The sequence below is a fragment of the Lepus europaeus genome, chromosome 8 (genome assembly GCF_033115175.1).
Source record: "Lepus europaeus isolate LE1 chromosome 8, mLepTim1.pri, whole genome shotgun sequence".
In the NCBI taxonomy this organism is placed as follows: Eukaryota; Metazoa; Chordata; class Mammalia; order Lagomorpha; family Leporidae; genus Lepus; species Lepus europaeus.
This window is the reverse complement of record NC_084834.1, coordinates 106,133,676-106,160,159: the sequence shown is the minus strand read 5'-3', so window position 1 is coordinate 106,160,159 and position 26,484 is coordinate 106,133,676. Positions and strand designations below refer to the sequence as shown.

Genomic DNA, 26,484 nt, shown 5'->3' with positions numbered 1-26,484 from the left:
TAAGTAGAAGGAGCTGGGACTTGAACTGGTGCCCATATGGTATGCAGGTGCTGCAGGTGGAGACTTTACCCACTGTGCCAAAGTCTTGGCCCCTGCACTGATTATTGACAGGATCTTCTAACCTCTTACCTTGTAAGAAAAGGATGCGGGCATCCCTACCCTCCCTGGCTTCTCTCCTTACTGCTTATGCTTCCAGGCCACTGCCATTGGTACTTTTGTTTTCTACATCACTGTTGCCTAGATTCATATTCTTGTCTCTATAAATAAATGCCATGTTTTCTCTGTCAGTTGACTCTGATGTTGGAAATCCATAAACAGAATTTATGAATATATAGTCAGATCATGACTATATGAATAGAATTCACTCTAAATCTATGTCCTGAGCTGTAAGTACCTTTTTGATGTGTGTACAGTTTTTCTTAAGGCTGAAATTTTAAATTGCATTTAAGACCTAATCTGTTGTTATGGTAATCTCAGACTCTTCCATAGATCAAGGATATTCATGAACCTGTATAATCCCTGAGTACCTGGCCCCCCAATTATCTCCCTTTCCTGCCACCTAGGAGAGACCCTGGTCTGTCAGCCTGTAGCATGGTGTACATTCTGACATTCACGTACTGCTCTTCTGACTGGGAGACCATATCTCTCCTTTGCTTAGTTTCTTTCCCCATTTTGTGACAGCATTGTCAAGTAACTTTGTAAGAAAGGGTATAGTGAATTTAATGTTTCTTGATTTTTGTTTTTTGTGTGTAGTTGATCTGTTTTGTTTTTGTTTTTTTGGCCTATAATTTTATTTCTTTCTTCTCCCTGGAACTCATGGTAGATTGATGATTTGGGATAGTATGGAGTTCTTGGTAGAAGCCTCATTCTTTAGCATCTATTCATTCTGTGTACTTCAGATAATTCTAGAAAGTAATTATTTTTCTTTGTAGATAGAAAACTTTAAGCTTTTCTTTTTTTTCCTAATTTTTTGAGTATTGTTTTGTTTGTTTTTCCCTGGAGCCTGTGTGATTTGAAGAAATTTGTACTGTAGCTTTGGAATATTCTATTTTGCTAATTTTCTGTCTCAATTTTCCTTGTCCTAGGTTATTAGGACTTCTGATAATCAGATATTGACCCTCTTGGGTTGTTTCTCATTGCCTGTTAATCTACTCTCATATTTTCCACTGCTTTTGGGAAAATTTTCTTATTTTACAACTATTACATTGAGAGCTTTCTTTTTTTTTTAATCACGTGTAACATATAGTCACTTTAAATGTATCTATTTAAAGTAATTGTTCATTATAAGCCCTTTATCTTATACTATTTATCTTAGCATCCTATACCTTTTTTTTTTAAAGGTTCATTTATTTATTTGAAAGGTAGAGAGGGAGAGAGAGAGAGGTCAATCTTCATCTGCTGGTTCACTCCCAAATGACCACAATGGCAGGGGCTAGGGCAGGCCAATGCCAGGAGCCAGGAGCTTCTTCTGGGTCTCCCATGTGAGTGCAGTGCCCAAGGACTTGGGCCATCTTCTGCTGCCTTCCCAGGTGTATTAGCAGGGAGCTGGATAGGAAGTGGAGCAGCGGGGACACCCAGAGGTGCCCATATGGGATGCTGGTGCTGCAGGCTGGGGCTTTACTGGCTATACCGCAGGGCCGGCCCCTTCAGCCTGCATCTTGCAGCTGCCTCCATGGTGCTTGGCAGCTTTCACCATGCAGCTCCTTCAGAGATTTGCAGGGCAGATCTTCCTTTCCGTGACTCTGTGCCCCTCTGCATGTATTTCCCAGTGCAGTTTCTAGTGGGAATAAATAATGTCAAGCTCTGCATTGTCTCTGATTCTGTTTTTTGCAGAAAGTTTTGAAGTCTCATCTGTGTGAGTCTTCTCCCAGAATTTTTCATTGACTTGGCTTTAAACCTTTTCTGTTTTGAAATGATTTAAAAAAATATATTTATTTTTATTTATTTAAAAGGCAGAGTTACAGAGAAATGTAGAGACACACAAACACAGAGAGAAGTCCTCCATCTGCTAGCTCACCCCTCAAATGTCCACAGATGCCAGAGCTGGGCTGATCCAAAGCCAGGAGCCAAGAGTCTGCTCCAGGTCTCCCACATGGGTGCAGGGGCCTTAGCACCTGGGCCATCTTCTACTTTTCCAGGGGCACTAGCAGGGAGCTGGATTGGAAGCTGGGACTTGAACCGGCACCCATGCAGGATGCTAGTGCCACAGGCTGGGACCCTAATCCTCTGTGCCACAGCTCCAGCCCCCTTGAAATGATTTTTTTAATTGATCATTTTTAAAAGTATCTAAGAAACACAAAAGGCCACTCATTAAATCATAAACTCAGTTTACCAAGCATCCTTAAAATATTTTAAATGTAGACACTGTCAAGGATAATTAGGATAATTCTTCAAGTGAGTGAAATTTCATGATATCTTGGATCTGGTATCTCAATATGAACACAGGAGTGTAGGCCGAACTTAAAGAATCAGATCCTGATACATATCTTGGAAATGATGAGGCTGCAGGAACTTCCGGAGATGGCTAATTCACTGAACTTAGGGACAGTTAGTGAGAGCCACTTTGGGTCAATGCTTGTTTGGAATGAAGACAGCAGCATGTGCATTTACCGTGTACTTCTGTCCTATCCTGCCATTGAAACGTCTTCCCCGTGTACCCTTTTTCTAGTGAGCATATGCTTGCGGAAAGCACTGTTCTTGTCTCCTGGTTTATATATTTCCACCTACATCTTTGGGATGGAATTTTTTTGATCATCATTTTATATTGTTTGTGTGTGTTGTGCATGGACGAGTATATAAATGAGTGTCCATGCGTGTGTACAAGAAAGAGAGAGTCTATTATGGAATCAAATATATTGTAATTGTAAGGTTCAATGGTTCCTTAACATGCTTTGTAAGGACTGTTCTATTGAGGAAATTTTCTAATCTTTCTTATTTCTGAAGGCTTCTTTAACTGACTAGAGATTGTGTGTAATTTTTTATTGTATGTGTACATGTAAGAAAGAGAATAGCATGCTTTATAAATATTAAACTGCCTACTTTAGATCATAATGAAAATGCAATGTCCAGAGTCATATTATTAGCATGGGAGTCACCATAAATTAGAGCATTTTTCTTTTGCTGGTGGAAATTTAAAAGAATTATGAGAGGTGAACCTTGTGTATTTGACATTGAGATGTCTAAGATCTAGCACTGACCTCCTCAGAGTAATCGAAAAATTAAACAAACAGGAGAGATCAAGAAGGCTGAGGTTAGATAGATTATTAAGGGGAGTGTGGACAGCAGAGGTCTCAATGAGTAGAGACTGGTCTTTTAAAGAATAGCATTTGTGGGGCCTCATTGACACAGGAGTTTGTTACGCTGTGATTTGACCTCTACTCACATCCAGCTCTCCACGGAAGGCCATTCTCTCCATTATCTTTATCCCACATGTTAGCAATGACTGCAGAGTTTAGCTGAAACTCGCGCATGTACTTTGATAGTTACCTGGGTCTTTTGATGTAGTCTTCTTTCCTCCAGGAGTGCTCCACTTTCTTTCTTTTTCTTTTTCTTTTTTTTTTTTTTTTAAGATTTCATTTATTTACTTGAGAAGTAGAGTTACAGATAGTGCAAGAGAGAGAGAAAGACAGAGGGAAAGGTCTTCCACCTGCTGGTTCACTCCCCACATGGCCACGATAGTTGGAGCTGCACCTATCCAAAGCCAGGAGCCAGGGGCTTCTTCTGTGTTTGCCACACAGGTGCTGGGGCCCAAGGACTTGGGCCATCTTCTGCTGCTTTCCCAGGCCACAGCAGAGAGCTGGATGTGAAGTGGAGCAGCGGGGACTTGGACTGGCGCCCATTTGGGATGCTGGCACTGCAGGCAGAGGCTTAGCGCACTACCCACAGCACTGGCCCCAGCGCTGTGCTTTCCAAGCCAGTCATACTCTTGAGTTATTTCAGTCCTCTCCTCTTCTTTACCCCAAAACTCTCCTTTCCTGGAGCTGAGGTCCTGACATCCTGCCCCGTTTCTCCTCCATCCTCACCTCCGATTCTTTTTCCACAGGGGATGGCTCTTCCCTCCCTTTATTGATTCTTGCTTCTGTTCCCACTACTGCCTGAAAGCTTTTGGCCAGTTTGGCAGAGTCTGTTGGTACTGTTAGTCCTGGGCCAGCTACAGAATTCTTCCTTATTTACGCTAAGGCTTTCCAAGTCTGAGTGCCCTTGAATGTGCACACAGCATCTTCCCCCATAGGAAATGGACTTCACACAGTAGTGTTTCTAGTGGTAACTCCAAATAGAGTAAATGATACCCAATCGCTATCATTCATTCACAAATATTTATTAAGGACCACTAATGCCAAGCTCTGAGGCTGTGGCTCTGAACAAGAAAAACCAAAGGGTTGACTGTGGGCTCCTGGAGTTTACATTAATGTTACATCATGATCAAACGTTGAAAGTCCTCTAAACAAAATAAAACAATTAAAAAGAAAACAGACAAAAATGCTCAAGCTAATTCCTCTTTACTTATGGAATTCTTTCAAAAGACTATTTGTGACATGATATTTATATCTTCTCAGTCTAGTGCTTGCACTTTTAAACGTTTCTGTGTTTTGCTGGAGGTGGGGAAGGGAAATGGATTGGGGATCTTAATGAATTGAATATGATTATTTTTGGCAGAAATAGCTCTTGATAACATGTTGCCATGGACAGTTAGGAATCTGATGTGACAAAATTCAAGCTTTTTTTTTTCAGCCATTCCTTCCAGACATCCTCAGTCAAACTTACTAAGCCAGGTTATTTATTATCTTTGTCTCATTATATTCCTGTCTTTAGTGGTTGAAATGAGAATACTTTGCAGTTGGAATAACTAACTCAAAATGTGGAAAACCAATATGGAAATAATGGATACTTGGCTGTGTATGTACATTGTGAAATTTTATAGGCACTTGGCTGTGACTATGAATTGGGATGTTCAGAAGCAAGTAGTGCTGTTCTTTTATAATGATATTGCTGCTGCTTATAGCATCCGTTCTTGCAGAGCTGTGGTTTGGGGCTGTTACTTAATAACAGTGGCAAATAGAGAGACAACATTCAGTATTTTTTCTCTTCTTTATGAAAATAAAAAAAGCAAAGAAATACAAACTCTATCTTTGAGAACAACTAAGTTGGAAACCATGACCATATCTGCCTTAAACATTCTTAAAAATGTTACACTGCGTGTAGTTGGCTTGGAAATAGATTTCTTGTGGTTGGCTGCTAATTTTCTCATCACTAGACATGATGTAGTTTATGTGTTTTGAACATAGAGAGACCAATTTTCTTCTCAGAGGCATTGTAGTTGATATTAAGAGATCTTGGTGGAGGCCAGCATTGTGACATGTAGGTTAAGCCACCTCTTGTGACCCTAGCATCCCATTTTGGACAACCAGTTCAGGTCTTGGCTACTCTACTTTGAATCCAACTTCCTGCTAATGCATACTGGGAGGCAACAGATGATGGCCAAACCCTAGTGTCCCTCCCACCTATTTGGTAGATCCAGATGAAGTTCTTGGCTCCTGGCTCTTGGCTTTGGCCTGGCCTAGCCCTGGATGTTGTAGGTATTTGGAAAATGAACTAGCAGATGGAAGATCAATCTTTCTCTCTCTCTCTCTGTGTCACTCTGTGTTTCAACTGAATACATATAACAACAACAACAACAACAAAAAACTCAAACCAAGATTCAGATTTAAATTCTGGTTTTGTCACTTGCTGTGTGACTACGAACTTAACTGTTTGAAGTTCATTTCTTATCCATAAAATGGTAACAATAAAGGTAATTTCACAGTGTTGTCATGAGGATTAAATAAGGTAATGCAAGTTGAAGTTCTTAATCAAAAAGATTAGTTGGCCTTCATCTTGTATATATATAGACATGTTCTGGTAGGTTTGCTGTGTTGACATGGACTGGGGGAGACCATCACTAAGTCTGTCAGGGTATAGAACAGATTAACATGCATTATTCTGAAATTGCATTGTTAGCTTTGCAGTCTCCAGTACTGAAAACCATTAGCCCATACTGCTGAATTTTCTCTAGCACCTGGTTTATTTATGTCTGTGATATGTAAGTTATCTTTGCTTTTTATGCTACAAAGTTCTGTATTCCTGAGAATAAAAATGTAGTTTATTTTATAGATCATGTGATCATTGTTCTAGCTTATCCCTAAGTTCTCTGTTGGCTCATTATGGAAGTATGAGCTTAGAAGGAAGTTTACGTGCATTCTATTACATACATGTTTACATTTTTCTCTAATAAGTACACATTTGCAGATCATCCTCTTCCTGTGCTACATTTTCTCCTCTCTTCTTTTAATGGTATCTAGTAGATATAATTGCAAAGGACTTTGTGAATTGCCACATGTGTGCTAAAGAATAAAGATGATTTTCAAATTTAGTACAGAATTTAATTAATTTTTACAGAAACAGTTTGTACTTGCCAAGTGGGTACTTTGAAAATGAAATCATTTTTGATTGTGTGAAACTGCTTGAAAATATGGTTCTCCAAAGCTTTTTTTTTTTTTCAAGCCAGAAAACAATGATATACTATGTTTATGCATTTGAGACTGGTTCGTTTCTTTCTTCCTCTCTCTCTGTTTCTTTCAAATAAGACTTTATTTTTTATTTTTTTGGACTATAAGTTATCATAAGACATGTTTATGTCCTAGACTTTAGATGGGAAGGGGCAACTAATAGCAGAAACTACCACTGCCCCAGGAAGTGACATGCTGTAGGGCATCTTTATATTTCACCTTCTTGGTACAAGGCATATTTTCTGGAGGTCATCTCACTATTATATCATAAGTTAGAACTCTAACTAAAAAACACTGGTTTACTCTGACACTGTGTCTTAATGCCTGTTTGGGGCAAAATATTCACAATAGGCCATTGTTAGGGGCTTGTTGTATAATAGCTTCCCAGGTTTGCTAAAATCACACACATAGATTTCTGATTCCCACATATAATCCAGTTTGTAATCTTCTTTGGCTCTTGTTCTGTCTTCTTTGATTTAGTTAATATGTTTCTGAAAAAGGCTTATTACACAAAGAGTTTCCAAAATATAGGTATTTATTTATTTGGTTGTGTAGGTGAGAATGCAGAGTAAGAGCCAACTATGATTCTGTGTCTGTGTATGTGGTGAGGACGCTAACTTCATGATTTGCTCGTTTTTAGAGCTGTAGCTTGGAGGAGGGCAGAGTTATCAGACTTACCCCTTTGGCTACTCCAACTTACACATGCTCTGTCCAGCTCAGAATCTGACTGGAACACAGCCTACAATAACTAGTTTACTTAAATGTTTGCCATACTTACGGGTAACTTGGATGGTTTGTTAAAACCTACATTCCTGACCCCACATCCAAAGTTTTGGTAGAGTTGGTCTGGGATAAGTCTTATAAATTTGAGTTTCTAACAAGTACCCAGGTGATGCAAATGCTGCTGTTCTGGGGATTATACTTTGGGAACTACTTGTTGAAAGTGTTGAAAAGCACTTGTCCTAGTTTAAGATGTTGGGGAATGGAGGTGGGACTTTTGCTAGGGAGAGAGGTGGGAAAAGATTGAAGAATACTTATTATCCTGTGTAGTTACCTGGAAATGTTGACTTCAGGGATCTTACAGTGTATTAGGAAGTTCAGCATCAGCTGTTAATATTAATTACTTTGTTTGATGAGAACCAGATAAAAGTGGGAGGGATAATAGAATTAATTATTCCCTTACATCAGCCCTGTCTACTCTTCTGATTCCTGCACCTTCCTTGGACCCTTGCCTTCCCCTACATATAGATTGCCATGCTCTTAATTCTCTTAGAAAGAAGGAAAATGGTGAGATAACATATGACATTTCTGGAAAATTTGTCCCACCTATCAAGATCACCATTATACTAACACTCTTATTCATTTGGCTTCTACCTATCCAAGTTTTTGTAGCAGTTAAAATAGTAATTGGGCTAAAAACCTATCTTTTCAGTATTTATGACGAGTTTTGAATGCTATTGCCAAGGACATTTAAATTACTTAGTGAAAAACTGCTTTCAGATAATTTTAGTACTAAGAAGTACATACAATTGTTTTGATAATTAGGAGCCAGTCTTAAGTATTTGTATATAAAAACTTACAGTCATGATGAGATTCCTAGGCTTCACTGGTTTAGGATTTTAGGTTTTAAATTTCTTCACCCATTTCACCCAGTTACTCAAAAATAACTGGTTTTGTTTTTTAATGTAAAGTAAAAAATTGTATCTGCTCATTGTTTTCTCTTACTTTCAATCTAAGCATTATTTGGGGGCAATCATGTTTATATCTGGTACGAGTGAACACTAGAAATCTAATGTGCAATTCAAAGAAGAAATTGGTACTTTCAAAGAGGTTCTTTTAATTCTGCTCATAAAGCAATTTTTCAGATGTTAGTTTCCCTTAAATAATGCTCTGGGCTCAGATTTTCCTAGAATAAAACAACCTACCAGGTAAAGGATTTAAGAGATCTAGGCCATGCTTACTCAATGAAATGCAGCAGAGTGGAAAATACCCTGTCTTGCTAGCTCAAGAAAACTGATTTAGTAGTTATATCTGATCTAGTAGTTAAAGGCCATTGTATTACTTGAATAGCTGCTGTTATATAGACATTAACTTGTTAGGGATAGATTTTAATCTTTTGTAAAAAAAAAAATGTGTTGAAGTTTCCATCTAAAGGAATTAAAGTCAGAAATCTAAAGAATGATTTGGAAACAAAAATGAAGCTGTGTTCCGACACCAGTGCTCCTTTTCAACCCTTGTCCTCTAGCCACGAAGACCAGCCTGAGTCAGATCATTGAGGATTAATGATGAATGCATTACTCAGCACCCCTCAGGGGTTGGGTCAAACACCCTGGCTTTAAAAAGTTACTCTTTTGCTTAGTAAGCCTTGAAATTCCAGGTCCAACTGCTGAAAGGAAGTTGAGTATTCTGTTGATTTCAAAGGATCCATTTGAAAATGAACACTGCTCTTCTAGATGTCCCTCTTCTCTATTCCTGCAGAACAGTGCTTGAGATAATTGCATGGAAGGTCAATGAATTTTACCAGCAGCTTCTGTGTTGCCAGGGAGATTAGTTCCCATGGGATATTCCTGATGCAATTAATTTACCCTTTAACTTGAGATTTGGCCTGTTAAAGAGGGAAATGGGATATGCTTATGTGAGTCTGGCAAATGGAAATGCAGAGAAGTAGGGAAGCCTGTGAAACATGACTTGGAGGCAAAGAATGGGGATTCTGGATCAAATAATAACTAAGGAGAAATAATCTCGATTAACATGCTAGCCAGAGCATGCAAGGTGGGTGGCTTTGGCATTGATGGTAGTGGCAAAAAGTGAACCAAAAAACGGGTGCATTTATTTTTATGCTTATTGTTTTATACGTGTCTTTTAAAACTTAATGTATCTTGAAATGGAACCAGGCAATAAGACTTAAACACAGCCTTTGGGATTTTTACATACTTTCCATGTAACCATGTTTATATTCTAACCTGGACTCTGGCTGATGTGATCACAAGCCTCTTCACCTTGCTCCATCATTATCTATCAGGGTTTGGGAAGTATACAGTCAAAGTCTTCGTCTTTTGGAGAGTGCGTCTTTAATTATCATACATTTGTGTTTTCCCAGGTAGCCCAGCCATGACCCATAGGAATCTGACTTCCTCCAGTCTGAATGACATTTCTGATAAACCAGAAAAGGACCAGGTAGGCAAAGAGTTCTTGCTTTTTTGAAACCTAATATTGAACGTGTATCCAAAACATGCTGGGAAAGGCTCAGAAATGATATTTGTCTCACTTAACTTGATGTACAGAGGAGCGTTGGCATTTTCGCCAAGGGGGAAGCAAAATATGCATGGATCTGGACTTAGAGGAGAATTTAGGACTTGACTTCAGCCCATACAGCTTCAATCACTGGGACAACTTGAATCTTGGAGCTCCAATTGTCTCAGCTTTAAAATAGCAACTACCTCAGGTTTATTGTGGAGGTTAAATGAGATAATTTATGAAGATAATGTTTTAGTAAACTACAATAGGGCCAAGAAATGCTTGCAGTTGTTAACTATGGGGCATTCATAAAGCAAAAGTAATAATTATCTCACTTGCCTATATTTTTCTCTTATAACATAGTAGCCTGTTTGAAATGAAGAGCAACCACATTTTGAATCTCTTTTTTCTCTGTTTTAAAAAGAATATGGAACAAACTAGGACATCTTCTTGGTTGAATATCCGTGGAAGGAGATTATATTTCAAGAATATGGTATATTGACACTTATAAAAGGAAGCTTCCCAAATGAAAACAACCTCTCACAGTTTCAAAGAAACAAGGTCACAGATATTTAAAATGACAGAAATCCTAGCTTATTTCCCCAGGATTGTAGTATGCTGGAAAGAGCTAGGAATATGAAGCAGGAAAATCTGGCCACTATGCTTATTTCAAAACTGACCAGCAGTGTGGTGATAGACACCATTTTTCTGTAAAACAGAAACAGTGATGCAAACCTCAGAAAACCAAGTGTCTGATTCTTGCTCTTACAACTTCCTTCTTGTCCTTTGATGTAATAGAAGAGTATGATTCTGGTTGGCATCATGGTTAGCATGCTGATTGTATATCATTTGTATGAGCTTATTCTTTCTGCCTACCTCTTAAGTAGATTTCTCTCTACTTTGAAGATTTCTCTTTTCATACTTTGTAATTTAACTGCTGCTCTTTAACTGGTAGCTCTTCTTGTAGTGACTGGAGTTTATAGACCTTGGTGAGTTCTAAAAAGTACAGAAAAGGTGAAATGACATTGTTACCTGTGAAGTGGCTCTTGAATTACTTCTTCTTTCTCTTTCTCAACAGTACCACCCTCAGGACCCTGATCATCTCAGATCCAAATTGATAGAAAAGCTTTTGGAACAATATTCTTATCCCTTTTTTCTCTCAGTTAAATATGCTTTTCCTTTTAACGCTCTCATTTTCTACTCTGGATTAGAAGTTTATAATGGCTTCTTATCAAGTTGGGTTCAGAAATCCCTATATGACTTTTAAGATCCTCTGAAATCCAATGTTATCCTTCTTATCTTCATTAATCTATTGTGTTCCCCAAAAGTGAGGCTCATTGGTTTGATCAGAACTAATGACTTCCCTCCCCCTTTACACTGAGATTAATCCTGGACTACATGAGTGGCCCTTCCTTCAAGTGCCAATGTGTTATTCTCCTCCCTCCCATCTGCCTACTGCTCGGAACTATCCAGGAGAAGATCATTTAACTATTGCATATGTTGGAAGATGCATATTGATAGTGGAAACGGGAGAACCTGGACCACTGGAATTTTCCTCAAAGCTTCCTTGCACATTTTGGCTCCATTCAATACTTACTGAGCAATGCTGATTATCATGCGGTTTGCCAGGGGTCTTGATGCTGAATAAGAGATGCTGACTATGGTTAGGAATATCTGATTGACATATTTTTTGAAGTTATTTACTTGTAAGACAGAACAGAGAGACACACAGACAGAGACCTCCGATCTTCTGGTTCATGCCCCAGATGCTTGTAATAGCTAGGGCTAGACCAGATAGAAGCCAGGAGCCCATAACTGTACTTAACTCCACTGGGGTGGCCACATGGGTGGCAGGGACCCAACGACTTCAGTCATTATTTGATGTTTCCCAGGGAGAGCATGAGAAGAAAGCTGGATTGGAAGTGGAGGTGGGATTTCAACTCAGTCACTCTGATATGGGGTTCAGGTGTCTAGAGTGGTGGCTTCCCCAGTACCCATCCCTGGTTGACAGACTTTTTGAGGAAGGCTTCTTCTTCTTCTTCTTCTTTTTTTTTATTTATTTGAAAGAGTTACAGAGAGAGAGAGAGAGAGAGAGAGAGAGAGAGAGAGAGAAAGGTCTTCCATCCACTGGTTCACTCCCCAGATGGTCGCAACGGCTGGAGCTGTGCCGATCCAAAGCCAGGAGCCAGGAGCTTCTTCTAGGTCTCCCATGTGGGTGCAGGGGCCCAAAGACTTGGGCCATCTTCTACTGCTGTCCCAGGCCATAGCAGAGAGCTGGATCAGAAGATGAGCAGCTGGGACTAGAACCAGCGCCCATATGGGATGCCAGTGCTTCATGCCGGGTCTTTAACCTGCTGTGCCAGAGCGCCGGCCCCAAGGAAGGCTTCTTTTATTAGGGAGAGCTCTTCTCTGGCCAGGAATTTGTTGATAAGCATCTGGTAAATGCTGGGTGAAAGAAATGTCTTAACTTTCTTAACTCACTTTACATCTGGGTGTGTGCAGAAGTTTGATGACTTAAGATGTGTATTGCATGCAATTTTGACCCCAAGAGCAGAAAACATATGCTGGTACATTATGATTTTGGGATGTTGAATTTTCCATCAAGCATGTGTGATTGGAATCCTTAAAACTAGATCCTTCAAATGCCTATCACTAGAATTTTGTAGTCATCCAAATTTCATGTTCAGACGAAGTCGGGGATATTTAATTCCAGAGTTATGTTCCTTTGGCTTTCAAAGGCAGTAAATGAAGGTTGACAAATATGTCAACCTTTAATATGTCAACCATTAAAGGAGCTGTGCCTCTTAATTGTGCCTATTACAGTAGCCATGGTTAATACACTAAGTTCTTCCTCTGCAGAAGAAGAAGAAACCCCATTTTCCACTTCCCACCAAAGAGTTTGAAGAAAGCTTTGTAACTGAATAGGTAGAGTAGCAATTCAAACTGATGTTTCTAATTTCTATAGCAACTGTTTTGGTTGCTTCAAATACAAAAGCTCCTGGATCATTTTAGGGTGAGAGGGGGGAGAAAAAAAGGACTTGTACATAAAATGAAACTATGGTAAATCTAGGTTTTTATTTTTTTGACCTGTTTTAGCACAATAGACTCAGATTTTTTATTTTTTTAAACTTTTTTTTTCTGTTTGGATAGGAAAAAAAGATTGCCAGTCTCAAATTTGTTTTCAAAAAGCTTTTATAATTAATTAGCCAATGTCCTGGAAGTGATCTTGGCAGTAAAGTCAAACTTGTCCTGTGTAGTTGTCCAAGTTGGCTCAGAAAACTTCCATCCGACCAAGACTGGCATTTCTGATTGACTGATTATTCTGCCTGGATACAGTTTGGACAGTTGTGATGGTGTCTCTACACTTCCTGGAGCTGTATAACTTCCCAGTAGCACGAGAAATGAGTTTGCTGTTCAGAGTTATGAAGAGGAGCAGAATGGCTCTTTCTGACAACTACATAGTGGCAAAATTCGAGGGCTTTTTTTTTTTTTTTTTTTGAGATTCTGTTTTGGGAAAACAGAAGAGAAATCTGTGGACTGCACTTTTTCTTTCTGGCTCTGCCAAGCCCATGTACTTAGGATTTCAGTAGCGGCTGCCTGATTGAAGAATAGTTCAAAATAGTTAACAGCAGAAAAGCTCATAGCCAAAATTCAGGTGATTCAATGCTTCAGCAATATTCCAACTTGGATGTTAATTTATTAAGCAGAAAAACACCTGTGGAGAATTAGATTAAAAAGTACATCTGGAGCTCATTTGGTTATAAATCCACTTAAATAATCTGTTCTGTTTTGTTTCTATGGAGTATTTTTTTCAGCAATATCCAATTATCTCCTTTGGTTATCTTAGGTTGACTTATTTTCTGATCTCCTTTAATTCCTCTTCTGTTCTTTTAAAATTTGCATGCATGTGAGTTGGGGACTCATCAGATGCAGGGACTTTAGTTCCAGCTTTCATGTGAGTATGGAATCAGCTGGGAAATTAAGAAAAGCTCATCTTTCTTCTACTTTTTAAAAACATATTGTCGGGCCGGCGCTGCGGCTCAATATGCTAATCCTCTGCCTTGCGGCGCTGGCACACCGGGTTCTAGTCCCAGTCAGGGCGCCAGATTCTGTCCCGGTTGCCCCTCTTCCAGGCCAGCTCTCTGCTATGGCCCGGGAGTGCAGTGGAGGATGGCCCAACTGCTTGGGCCCTGCACCCCATAGGAGACCAGGATAAGTACCTGGCTCCTGGCTTCGGATCAGCGCGGTGCGCTGGCCATGTTGGCCATTGGAGGGTGAACCAATGGTAAAAGGAAGACCTTTCTCTCTGTCTCTCTCTCACTGTCTAACTCTGCCTGTCAAAAAAAAAAAATTGTCACATTCATTTCCAGTGTAGACATGATATAAATATTGACTATTTTTCTTGAAATGTGAAATATTAAATCATAGTGCAAGGAGTTTGTGATCATAACTTGGGGAAAGAAAGGTATATTGTCATTTATATAGTGTGATTAATTGAAACTATTTATAAATAAATAGCCAATGATATGACACCCATATAATTTTCATATTCTCTCTATTAACTTCTACAAATGAGAGAAAACATGTGATATTTGTCTGTCTGGGTCAGGCTTATTTCACTTAGCATAATGGTCTCTATTTCCATACATTTTGTTGCAAATGTCTCGATATCATTCTTTTTTGTGGCTGTGTAGTATTCTATCAGGTCTATATACCACATTTTCTTTGACCAGTCATCAGTTAATGGAAATCTAAGCTGAATCTATATCTTTGCCGTTGTGAACTGAGCTACTATAAACATGAGAGTGCAGGTATCTCTTTTATATGCTGATATCATTTCCTTCAGATTTATTCCCAGGAGTGGGGTAACTGGGTTATTTTCTTATTGTTTTTATCTCTTAACTTTAGCTCTCGTAGAAGTACTATGCTTAGTGGTACAATGACTTTAAAAGGAGTTGACTTTCTTTTTCAGGTTTACCAATATAATGCAGTAACACCTCACAATTACATGCCTAACCGTAAGTGCAATTGCAGTCTGTAGACTGCAGTGGATACAGTAGATGTAGAAATGCCTTGCAGATTCCCAGCTCATGGGACCTTCTAACTGTCTCTCTGGTCTCACTCCATGATGCTCAGTACTCACTTAGCTTATTGGAAAATGATGTCATAGGTCATCTAGTGGAATTGAGCATAAAGTTAATTTGTAAACTGTGTTATAATCATCTTTAACATTGTCATCTGCCTATTTAACTATGCATCACTGCATTGACTGCTATTTTTGAAGACTTGGTTTTTTGTCAAAATAAACATAAATTTTAATATTTTGTCAGCAAGTAAGAGAATGAAACCACTAAACCACATATAGATTTGAACTAGCTAAGGTGTGAGTGCCTTAAAATGAGATCTAGAAGGACATGTTCTGTGATGGAGTGACCTCTATGCTATTCTTGCACATCTGTGACATAGGAGCGAGTCAACCCAGTTCAGCTGAGATGTCATTTTCATGGCCTAGAAGGTATATTTCCATGCTAGAGCTCACATAATACTTCCCTTAGCATGAATAGCTATTTCATACTCACAGTAATGGAAGAGTACCAAAATACTCCTTGTCTTTTCCATGGTTCTGCTCAAAACCATGGCAGTTCACAGAGAATATGGGTGGTCTTACTTCATCCCTCAGGGAAGATGCAGTGGCCAGGAAGGGCTCATGTTCTCCGGCTTAGCATGCTTATTTATCTTCAGCATCTGTTCAGGGCCCAGGGAGAGTTTCGCTGTCAGAAGAGCTCCCAGTGGAATCACATCTGTGAAAATCAGACGAGAAAGGCCTGCTGTGAGGAGGTGGTTGCCGTCCCCACACACCCTCAGTCACTGCCGTGAGCACTCCCAGAGCTCAGAGGCTCCCTTTTCCTTCATCTCCCCTTGTGGGAGATGGATCATGGAATGATCATTTTCTAGCCCTTTTAGGAGGCAGCCAGCTTGGGCTTGCATGATTAACAAAACCCAAGTTTGTTAACGCCTTTTTACTCTCTACAGGAAATTTGACTTCATGTAGCTTCTTTTCTTTTTTTTTTTTTATTAAACTTTTATTTAATGAATATAAATTTCCAAAGTATAGCTTATGGGTTACAATGGCTTCCCCCCTCCCATAACTTCCCTCCTGCCCGCAACCCTCCCCTTTCCCGCTCCCTTTCCCCTTCCATTCATGTAAAGATTCATTTTCAATTCTCTTTGTATACAGAAGATCAGTTCAGCATATATTAGGTAAAGATTTCAACATTTTGCCCATATAGCAACATAAAGTGAAAAAACTACCATTGGATTACTAATTATAGCATTAAATAGCAATGTACAGCACATTAAAGACAGAGATCCTACATAATTTTTTTTCAAATTAATTAATTTTCTATGCCATTTCCATTTTAACATCAGGTTTTTTTTTTTTTCATTTCCAATTCTCTTTATATACAGAAGATCACTTCAGTATATCATTAGTAAAGACCTCATCAGTTTGTGCCCACACAGAAACGCAAAGTATAAAAATACTGTTTTAGTACTAGTTATAGCATCACTTGGCTTTAGACGACACATTAGGGACAGATCCCACATGGGGTGTAAGTACACAGTGACTCCTGTTGCTGATTTAACAATTTGACACTCCTGTTCATGGCGTCAGTAATCTCCCTAGGCTCTAGTCATGAGTTGCCAGGGCTATGGAAGCCTTTAGAGTTCGCTGACTTTGATCTTATTCCGATAGGGTCATAGTCAAAGTGGAAGTTCTCTCCTCCCTTCGGAGAAGGGTACCTCCTTCTTTGATGGCCCGTTCTTTCCACTGGGATCTCACTCACAGAGATCATTCATTTAGGTCTTTTTTTTTTTTTCCATGATATCTTGGCTTTCCATGCCTGCTATACTCTCATGGGCTCTTCCGCCAGATCCGAATGCCTTGAGGGCTGATTCTGAGGCCAGAGTGTTGTTTAGTGTATCCCGCTTCCCATGTTGGATCTTTCTCTCCCTTTTTGATTCTATCAGTTAGTATTAGCAGATACTTGTCTTGTTTGTGTGATCTCTTTGGCATGTAGCTTCTTTTCTACACCCGAAGCTCACTCATTACTCATTTTCTTGCAGCTTTAACAATGGCTAGTTGTTAGCAGTGTTTGAGAAACATTGACATCAATACTGACTTTAAGAGTCCGTGTGTCTTAAACTTGGGAGAGTTGAATTTTCCTTTTATATATTTTTTTTTCCTTTTATATTAAGGCTGTACTTGTTGAAAGCTCCTTGTCTTTATCAAAAACCAGCACCCGATTTAAACCCGTGTGAAGTACACTCAGCTCTGCTCTGTGTCTTCACATGGGAAAAAGAGGGGCCTTGTGTAAAGTTTGGAGATATCGTTTTGTGTCACTGTGGCACTATAGTAAATCAGAACTTCTAAATCACACATACGTAACTGTATGCTGTTATGATTGGAACTCATTCACTCATTCAGACACTGTATTCTGTGCTAGGAAGTGTTCTTAGTGATAGGTTCCCAGGGTGAGGGCATCTTTTGACATATGCAGCTTCTTTGCTTCGGGGAACAGATTGTAAACAGTACAAACAAGCCAATGAATACACTAAATAAGCATTTAAAAAACATTATTTTGCTTTTTTGAGAGGCAAGGAGACAGACCAAGTTGATCTCCCATCTGCTGGTTCCCTTCAATGGCTGGGTCTGGGCCAGGCCGAAACCAGGAACCAGGAACTCCATGCAGGTCTCCTACGTGGGTATGAGGAACCCAGTTACTTACTTGAACTATCTCATACTGCCTCCCAGAGTGTACATTAGCAAGAAGTGGGAATTGGGGACAGAGTTAGGACTTGGACCTAGACACTGTTATGGGATATAAGAACCTCATCTCCAAATGCCTATCCCTGAATACAATCACAATACTCAATGATAAGTGCTGTTTTGAAATTGTAACGAAGGGTAACATGGAATACTGTTTTCCATTGGAGAGTTAGCTTTCAGGGAGGAGATCTGGGGGGAGAGGTTTCCAGGCTGAGCAGACAGTGAGGTCAGAGGCCTTGAGGCAGGAATGAGTGTAGTTTATTCCGGAATCAGGAAAAGCACCTCTGGAGTGCTGGAGCCAAGGGTGCAGTTGCTCTGTGGGAACCAAGGTGTGGGAAATACTCAGGAGGGCCTTTTGATTTTATCCATCGTGCAGGGAGGGGGCGGTGTGTTCAGTTTCCCTGAGTTGTATGTTCTGGTTTACATTTTAAAAAGCCACTGAAGTTGCTGGATGATGGGATGCAGAGACTTGGCAGTGTTTGGGATCTTCTGGTGTTGCTCCTATGTTAGGCATTGTGTGAATCCTTACTGCATTAAAGGAGGGTCCATTTCTCAATGTGTTAGTTGTAAACATCATAACTTCATTACTCTCACAGAGGAAGCCCTGTGTGCCTTGTGAGTACTGTAAGAAAAATTTCCTTATTAAACTTCTTTCCAAGTACTGTTAGCTGTATGAAATTACTAATTGATTAGTTAAACTACTTTAATGTACTAGAAGTGGGCATAGGCCACCGAAAGTAGAGGGATGGAGTTTTTGAGTGATGGTATCCGTACCTGCAGTCCCTGGTTGATTTGCTGTTGGCTGATGTTAGGTATGCCATGCCACCTGCTCATGTCTGTGACTCCTGACACTTTGCTTGGGGCCTTGCTGAAACAAGCATCTTAGCCAACAGGACATCCTGTGCTGTCGTCTTCTCCTCCTCCTCCTCCTCTTCCTTCTTCACTGCTATTAAAGGCAGAGTGACAGAGGGGAGAGGGATGGCATAAATAGAGAGAGAAAGAGAGAGAGAGAGAGAGCTAGTGAGCGAGCAAACACGAACGCCTGCAATAGCTGGGTCTGGGCTAGGTAAAAGCCAGGAGCCAGGAACTGCATCAGAGTCTCCTCTGAGGGTGGCAGGGACTCAAGTACTTAAGCCATCATCTTCTACCTCCCAGGTGCATTAGCAGGACGCTGCCTCAGAAACAGTCTGAGACTAGAACCAGGTACTTTGATACGGGATGTAGATGGGATGTAGATGGCCCAAGCATTGCCTTGACCTGCTGCGCCCTAGCACCTGCTCCTCTGCTGCATTCTTCCCTGTACCTGTGACAGAACTGAACTCTGGGAGCACCTCGTCCCGTGTTTGATATTTAACAAAAGGATTGTAGGTATTACGTATCTTAATAAACTGGCACCTTTCTGTTTGATGTCCTTCTTTCTCTTCTCATTATGTGTTTTTCTGCCCCGTGGCAATAGCACAGATATGAGGCTAAATCATCTATGATGCAGGTATAGCCTCCTGTTCCATGATCTGTGTCTGACCAAGGCCTCATAAAACACATTTGTTTTCTCATGAAAGTGGCAACTTGTTACAAAAGGAGATACTTTATGGTGAACATAAAGCTACGTTCATGGTTAAAGAACTGTATAGCACTTATAAAAATATTCGTGGAACCATTCCTTACCAGTTCTAGTCACACATGAGTAATATTTTTTAAAGATTTATCGTTGGGGTCAGTGCTGTGGTGTAGTGGATTAAGCCGCTGCCTGCAGCTCGGGTATCCCATATAGGTGCCAGTTTATGTCCTGGCTGCTCCATTTCTTATCCAGCTCTCTGCTGATGGCCTGGAAAAGCAGAGGAAGATGGCCCAAGTGCTAGGGTCCCTGCACCCATGCAGGAGACTTGAGGAAGCTCCTACCTCCTGGCTTTGGACTGGCTTAGCTCTGGCCATTGTGGCCATTTGGGGAGTGAGCCAGAGGATGGATAGAAGACCTCTCTTTCTGTCTCTCTCTGTAACTCTGCCTTTGAAATAAATAAATAAATCTTAAAATACACACACATACACACAAACACACAGATATAAAATAAAGGAAAAATATCATTTTCCAATTCAAAAGTATGCACAATGCTGTGAAATATAAACAAAGAAAACACTAAAATAGAAAGTATAAATTCTTAAATCTTAACCCTTTCAAATAGTGACAATTATCAGTTTGATGTGATTTTCTTGGACTTTTTTAAGGAATAAATACTTTTATATTTATATATATAATAAAATGGGATTTATTGTTCCATAACTTGATTTTTTTTCTTATTCTACCTAATGATACTGTGAACACCTACGTTTTTCTTCTTATAAGTTGTGTAATACACAGGTATCATGTTTAATTGAGATTGTTTCTTTGAATAGATATTTGAGTTATTTTCAGTTCTTTGCAATTACAAATAAGCCTTGAAGAAGTGTCCTTACTGTAATGTTTCTGCATTTCTTCCTGCGTGTATCTGGAGGAGACATTTTTCTAAGTGCAATTGCTGGGTCACCATGTATTGCCAATCCAATTAACTTCCAATTGTGTCCTAGATTTTTTTTAGACACTTTAATAAATCTTCCTCCACTGCTAAGATGCTGTGTGCCAGTCAGATTTGAGTTTCTCCTTCAGGATTCACTCATTGAAAGCTGAGTGACTCAGTTCGTGTGCAGAGATCCTCAGTTGCTGGCGTCTGCGTGCCAGCTCGCTTAGGGGGCTTTCTTCAGAAGCAGATCATGCGGAGAGAAAACTAGGTGGGTTCTGATGCTCTGACCCATCTCCCGACAGGAGGAGGTGAAAAGTGAGGTGGCCAGAAGCTCGGCCACCTACCTGTATGTTTCTTACCACCTGGGCTAACGGTGTTGCTGTCCACTGCTCTGAGAGAGCTCTTCAGGCTTTGTGGGAATTTCTCTGGCAATCAAAAATGGCCTCGTTTCAAGAACCCTTCTTGGTGGTCAGCGTTTGGAACAGAAAGCAGCACTGTGAGGAGTGTTGGACCAGTGTTCTCTTTGAAATGTTATTCCTCATGTTTGAAGCTGGACTCTGCACCTCCTTTCCCTCCAGCTATTCCCGCGAGAATTTCAGGTGTACAGTAAAGAGTTTCATGCTTTATGTGGAAGTACTTCATTAGGAGTTTTCGAAGAGTGTTGTCCTAGAGGAGTGCAGATAAAAAGAGCAGTGGCCCCTTCTTTTCCTGTTGGGGTCTGGTTGCAGCTTCTGCTGCTCCCCTGTTTGCTTCTCCGCGGGAAGCTCTGCAGAGGAGATGGATGAAGAAGTCGCACCATGCAGGGAAGTTTCTCCTGTTTTTTAGAAAGACACAGGCTTCCCACTGTTTGCAGCTCACTTGTCTGATTGATCCACTGGCCGGTTGATTGATTCGCCTTGACAGTATCTCATGACCCAATCCGGCCCCAGCAGAGCTTCCCGATTTCTCCATGTGTGGCTACCAATGGTCTCATTCCACCTCCTAGGAGTGAACTGAACTGAAAAGAACAGTGCTCCCTTTTCTTCAGCCACCGTATTAAATGGGCAGCGGTAGTTTTTTCTGCAGTCTGACGATCCTTCTTCATCACTGTTCTGTGCACCTGAGCGGGCAGGAAGTGACTGAGTCATTGCACTGGGGGCATGGCAAGCTTTGACCTTCTAAATTAGCTGCACTGCTTCATCCTTCAGAATCCCTGTTGGATAGTATTGGGGTGGGTGTCCAATGGACAGGCCACTCGACTGAGTCTATTCCTGGGTAAGGAATACATTAGCAAGTACCCTAGAGTCTACGCCTTCTTAGACCACAGCTTAGCAGTTACTGCTATCAAGCCCACTTTACATATTGACAAACTCAAGACATGAAGAGACTAAATGATTTTCTGAAATAACCAGCACCTACGTGGCAAAGCCGTATTCAGGTCCTAGTGCCCATGCTCTTAATGAGTGGTATGAATTCTGCTGATTTGTAGTGGGGTGTTGTCAAAGTCCCAAGGCACAGTGACACAAACAGGTGTCCAGTGGATAGTTTCTGGCCTTTGAGGCACACATCTTGCTGAGTAGTCGGATGGGGGAGACCGCATACACTGGGTGGTGCTGATAGTGAAGCCCAGCCGGAGTTTAGTAAAAAGACAAAATAACTGTGTGGGCCACGGCCATCAATCAAAGAGAAATGAAGGACTTGACAACCATCTTTCCAGGTTAGAGAATGCGAATAACAGAAGATAAGACTTTTCATCAAATACGATTTATTTGTTTATTTGAAAGAGTTAACACAGAGAGAAGAAGAGACAGAGATCTTCCATCTGCTGATTCACTCCCCAGATGGCTGCAACAGCCCGGGGCCAGGGTTGAAGCCAGGATCCAGGAGCTTCCTTGGGCTATCCCGTATGGGTGGCAGGGGCCCAAATACTTGGGCCGTCTTCTGATTTTTCCAGGTCATTAGCAGGGAGCTAGATGGGAACTACAGCAGCTGGGACTTGAACCGCCCATTTAAGATGCGGGTGTCACAGGCAGCGGCTTAACCCACTATGCCCCAACACTGGCCCTGCCAAATAAAACATTTTTGGTTGTCTTAAAAGTTAAGTGATAAATGGGGAAAATATATTGAAATGCTACTGCAAATATCTTCAGTTTAACAATACAAGTGAATGACTTCATTTTTCTAATAAATGAAAAATACTGTGGCTTTTAGAATTCTTTGGGATAATGGTCCAAAATGCCTCCAATTTGATTAAATACAATAGCACTTCAACATTAATTTTTTTTGTAGTTAGAATCATTTGTTCAATTAGAAAAATTAGATTAGCTAGTTGACTTGTCCACAGACTGTGGTGTATAATTAAGAGTTAGAACTCACTTAGTGAAGGGGTCTTCTCTTATGCTTTCCTGAAATAATCTGTGATTGTTGAACTTTCAGCCTGTGTGGTATTCATTTGCACAATAGATATGGTCATCTCTATGTCATTAAGTCTGATCGATTCACATCATTACAACCTTAATCTTTTTCTGGTAAGAGGAAAAAGTGATTATTATTGAAATTTTTCATTAGTAAGACTATAGAGAATAGCTTAGGAGACTTAAATAAGCATGTTAAACCTTACAGGTATTGTAATCACTGTGAGTTGCCTCCTCCATGTGGCTGTTGTATGAAGAGGCAAGTGCTTAATACACTTCAAAATATTATCCAAATCTCCATTACCATTGCCATTTCTGGTATTTAAATGGGATACTGCTTTTTACTTTTGGTTTTGTTTTGCAGTAATATTGGGTGAAATAAAAGTCAGTTTCAGTTAGTTGTCAGTCCTCATCTTTCAAATATGCAAGGCTGAATTAACTTTTTGGGAGTCCACCCTCTGCGGAATGTGTCCTGTAAGTCCATCCATGGACATTGTTACCACTCGCGTGTTTCCACTGTCTCCAGATGTCTCTTTTCTGCTGTACTTTTCCAAGTTACACCTTTAGTTCCAGAGCTGTCAAGTGTGCATTTTCCTTGTATCTATTCTTGAATATTCCCTCTAATGTTAATTGTTACTGTCTTTTTTCAAATAATTATTTTATTTATTTGAAAGGCAGAGTTACAGAAAAAGGGAGATCTTCCATATACTGGTTCATTCCCCAAATGACTGCAATGGCCAAGACTGGGCCAGGCTGAAGCCAGGAGCCAGGAACTTCATCCGGGTCTCCCACATGGGTGCAGGGGCCCAAGCACTTGGGCCGTCTTCCAGGTCTCCCAGGAGCATTAGCAGAGAGATGGAGCAGCTGGGACTCAAACCAGCACCCATATGGGATGCTGAGCATTGCAGGCAGCAGCTTAACATGTTGTGCCACAACACAAATCCTAGTTATTCCTATCTTGGATTTCTAACATCATCTATTACTTATCATTTTGCATCACTAACTTGTTAGTTTAAGTGGGCTCATTTTGTTTGTTATTTTTTATACATATACCTTGTCTTCACTACTGGAGGTGAGGCAGGAGTCTTGTGAGTTGGTTGCTGATTTTACAGATGGTATTTCCTGCTGTATGTTACTTTAACTACAGTATCTGAGAGGACCTGCTTTGGGAAAGAAGAGGTTTATTTTTCTTTTATTACAGCTGAGGTTACAGGATCTAGCACCCCCAGAGTGCAGTGTCTGGTGGAGGCTGGTTCCGGTGGATGTGGCGGCAGTGATCACATCCTGAGCCGGGGTGGAGAGAGGGGGCACCTGGGCCGAACTTAAACTGAAACAAGCCTATCCTGAGACATACAGGCACCCAGTGACCCAAAGACCTCCCGTCAGCCCCATTTCTCAGACGCCATCATTCGGTCAAGACTCCAGCTGTAATCAGTCAACGATGCCATTAAGGCCGCAGAATGTAAACATCTGCCTGAGTTTTGGTGAGACAAATCCTACGCAATCCGTAACAAAACTGGTGATGCCTAATTGAGAATAAGCTTATCCTTCTCTTAGAACCTCCTTCCTTCTCCTCTCCCCCCTCCCATATCCCCTCCCTCCCTTTCTATCTCTCCCCCTCCTCTCCTTCCTCTCCTCTTTTCCTTCTATTTTTTTATTCTTATCTATCTTCTTCTTTTTCTTCTTCTTTGTCTTGAAGGCTAAGAAAAATGACTATGAGAGTTTCTCAGTGAAAGCGATTTCCCAATACATTATCGCTATCTTTTTTCCTGGCAACTTTTAAAGTGACTATTTCTTACCATGAGCCCAAGCAGAGTGTTTCAGTAGGTTTATCAGATGCTTGGAATGCACATGCTTGCCGATCTCATGTATTTTTAATTTTTTTCTCTTAAGACAACCATGTAAGTGCCAACATTTCAAATATCGCTCACTCTTTGATTTGTTAAAATCTGTTTACACATTGTTCTCATAATGAAAACTGAATTAACATAGTTAAGTGACTGATTGACACAGTTTAAAGAAGTTTTTTGCTTTATTTAAGTCAACACATAGTGTTTCTCAAGGACATATTGGAAAAGCCAGCTGTCAGCACAGAAAGATGCTCCATTGCAAGATGACATGGCATTGCTGTTTTCCCAAATGTAGCACATTTCAAATCACAAACTGTACAGTATTATTCTTTTGGATATGAATGCCTTCCAGTTTTTTATAACACAAAATAGTCTGAAATGAGAGGTAACATAGATCATACTTCAAAAGAACTTATCATTAAATGGGGTTTAATATTGAATTTATTTGTCTTCTACATTATAACCCTGTTTCAATGATATGTTTCTCCTATAGTTTAGATCCCAGGGAAAGCATTATGGTGATTATCCAGGTATAGTATTAGAGAGCAGGAACAAGTGAAATTGAAATCCATCTGTGTGTTAGGATGACTTGATTCAGAAAAACCTTTTGATCCAAGATGAAATAAGCATTTCTTTTCTCATTATGCCTTTGAATACATTACTCACTGTTTCTCAAATGAAACTTATGGATAAAACACTTTCAGTATCAGCTAATTTGAGATCTTAAGAGAAATCATCACAGGAAATTCCACACACTGCAGTTAATGGCCTCTGCGTGGAGGCTTTGTATAGACAAAAAGCTAGTAGATGATTTATTGTCTTGTTGGATTATGATCTCTAAGAAGCCATTCCCTGTCACTGCCTTCTAGAAGGAAGATCCTGTTTAGAAAAATTAAAAACTGTACTACTATGTAAAAAAAGCAGTGAAGCTCTTTCTTGGAATCAGGAACTCTCATGGAGTAGCTTTTTGCATGAGGACCTTATGAAAACATCTGGGAAAATGTGTCGGGAACGGATTTTCATGGGGGCAGGAGAAATGATAGGGTCCTATCCCCACGGGTCTTTGTGAAGCTCCTGGAATGAAATCCTAGTGCATGAGTAGAGTATAGCTAGTTCTTTTGAAAGGCCTGCATTTGTGCCATAGTTTGATTTCCAGTTAGGAAAATCCTATTTGGTTTTTCAATTTTTTTAAAAATTTTTTAATTTAATGAATATAAATTTCCAAATTACAGCTTATGGATTACAGTGGCTTCCCCCCCCCCCATAACTTCCCTCCCACCCGCAACCCTCCCCTTTCCCACTCGCTCTCCCCTTCCATTCACATCAAGATTCATTTTCAATTCTCTTTATATACAGAAAATCAGTTTAGTATATATAAAGATTTCAACAGTTTGTCCTCACATAGCAACACAAAGTGAAAAAATACTGTTGGAGTACTAGTTATAGCATTAAATAACAGTGTACAGCACATTAATGACAGAGATCCTGCATGATATTTTTTTTAAAAAGATTGATTAATTTTCTGTGTAATTTCCAATTTAACACCAAGGTTTTTTTTTTCATTTTCAATTATCTTTATATACAGAAGATCGATTCAGTATATACTAAGTAAAGATTTCATCAGTTTGCACCCACACATAAACACAAGGTGTAAAACACTGCTTCAATTTTTAAATAATATTTGAAGCAGTACAACATATAGATTTTAGTACAAAAAGAAAACCCAAACCAAATAAATGACTTATTAGAAGGTTGTCCCTTCTCTAAAGCAGTTTGTTAAATCAAACTCTTGAGATCAAACAAATGGGATGTATTAAGCTGTTAGAGATGCTACCCAGTAAATGACCAGGTCCTGGGACAAGTTCCTGCACCTACTAGCAACAGAGATGAATATGTGTGCCTGACCAAAAGCTGAGAGAATTTGTGTAATGAAAATTTAGGGAAGGAAAGCATAAATTGTTTATATCGAACCTCCATTGGCTACAGACAGGAGGGCCAGGATAATAAGAAGTCAGGGGCCGGCTCCTGCAGTGCCGGCATCCCATATGAGTGCCAGTTGAGTCCTAGCTGCTCTACTTCCAATCCAGCTCTCTGCTATAGCCTGGGAAAGCAGTAGAAGATGGCTTAGGTGTTTGG

At 40.1% G+C, this 26,484-nt stretch overlaps 1 protein-coding gene across 2 annotated transcripts in view; it reads left to right on the top strand.

Annotated features, from left to right (window-relative positions):
* SLC4A4 (solute carrier family 4 member 4) overlaps window positions 1-26,484 on the top strand; it is a 380,068-nt gene that overhangs the window by 205,084 nt on the left and 148,500 nt on the right. For both annotated transcript variants that reach the window (XM_062198724.1, XM_062198725.1), the window contains one exon: window positions 9,646-9,722. In XM_062198724.1, the coding sequence (XP_062054708.1) occupies window positions 9,646-9,722 (77 nt within the window). The remainder of the gene's footprint in view (window positions 1-9,645; window positions 9,723-26,484) is intronic.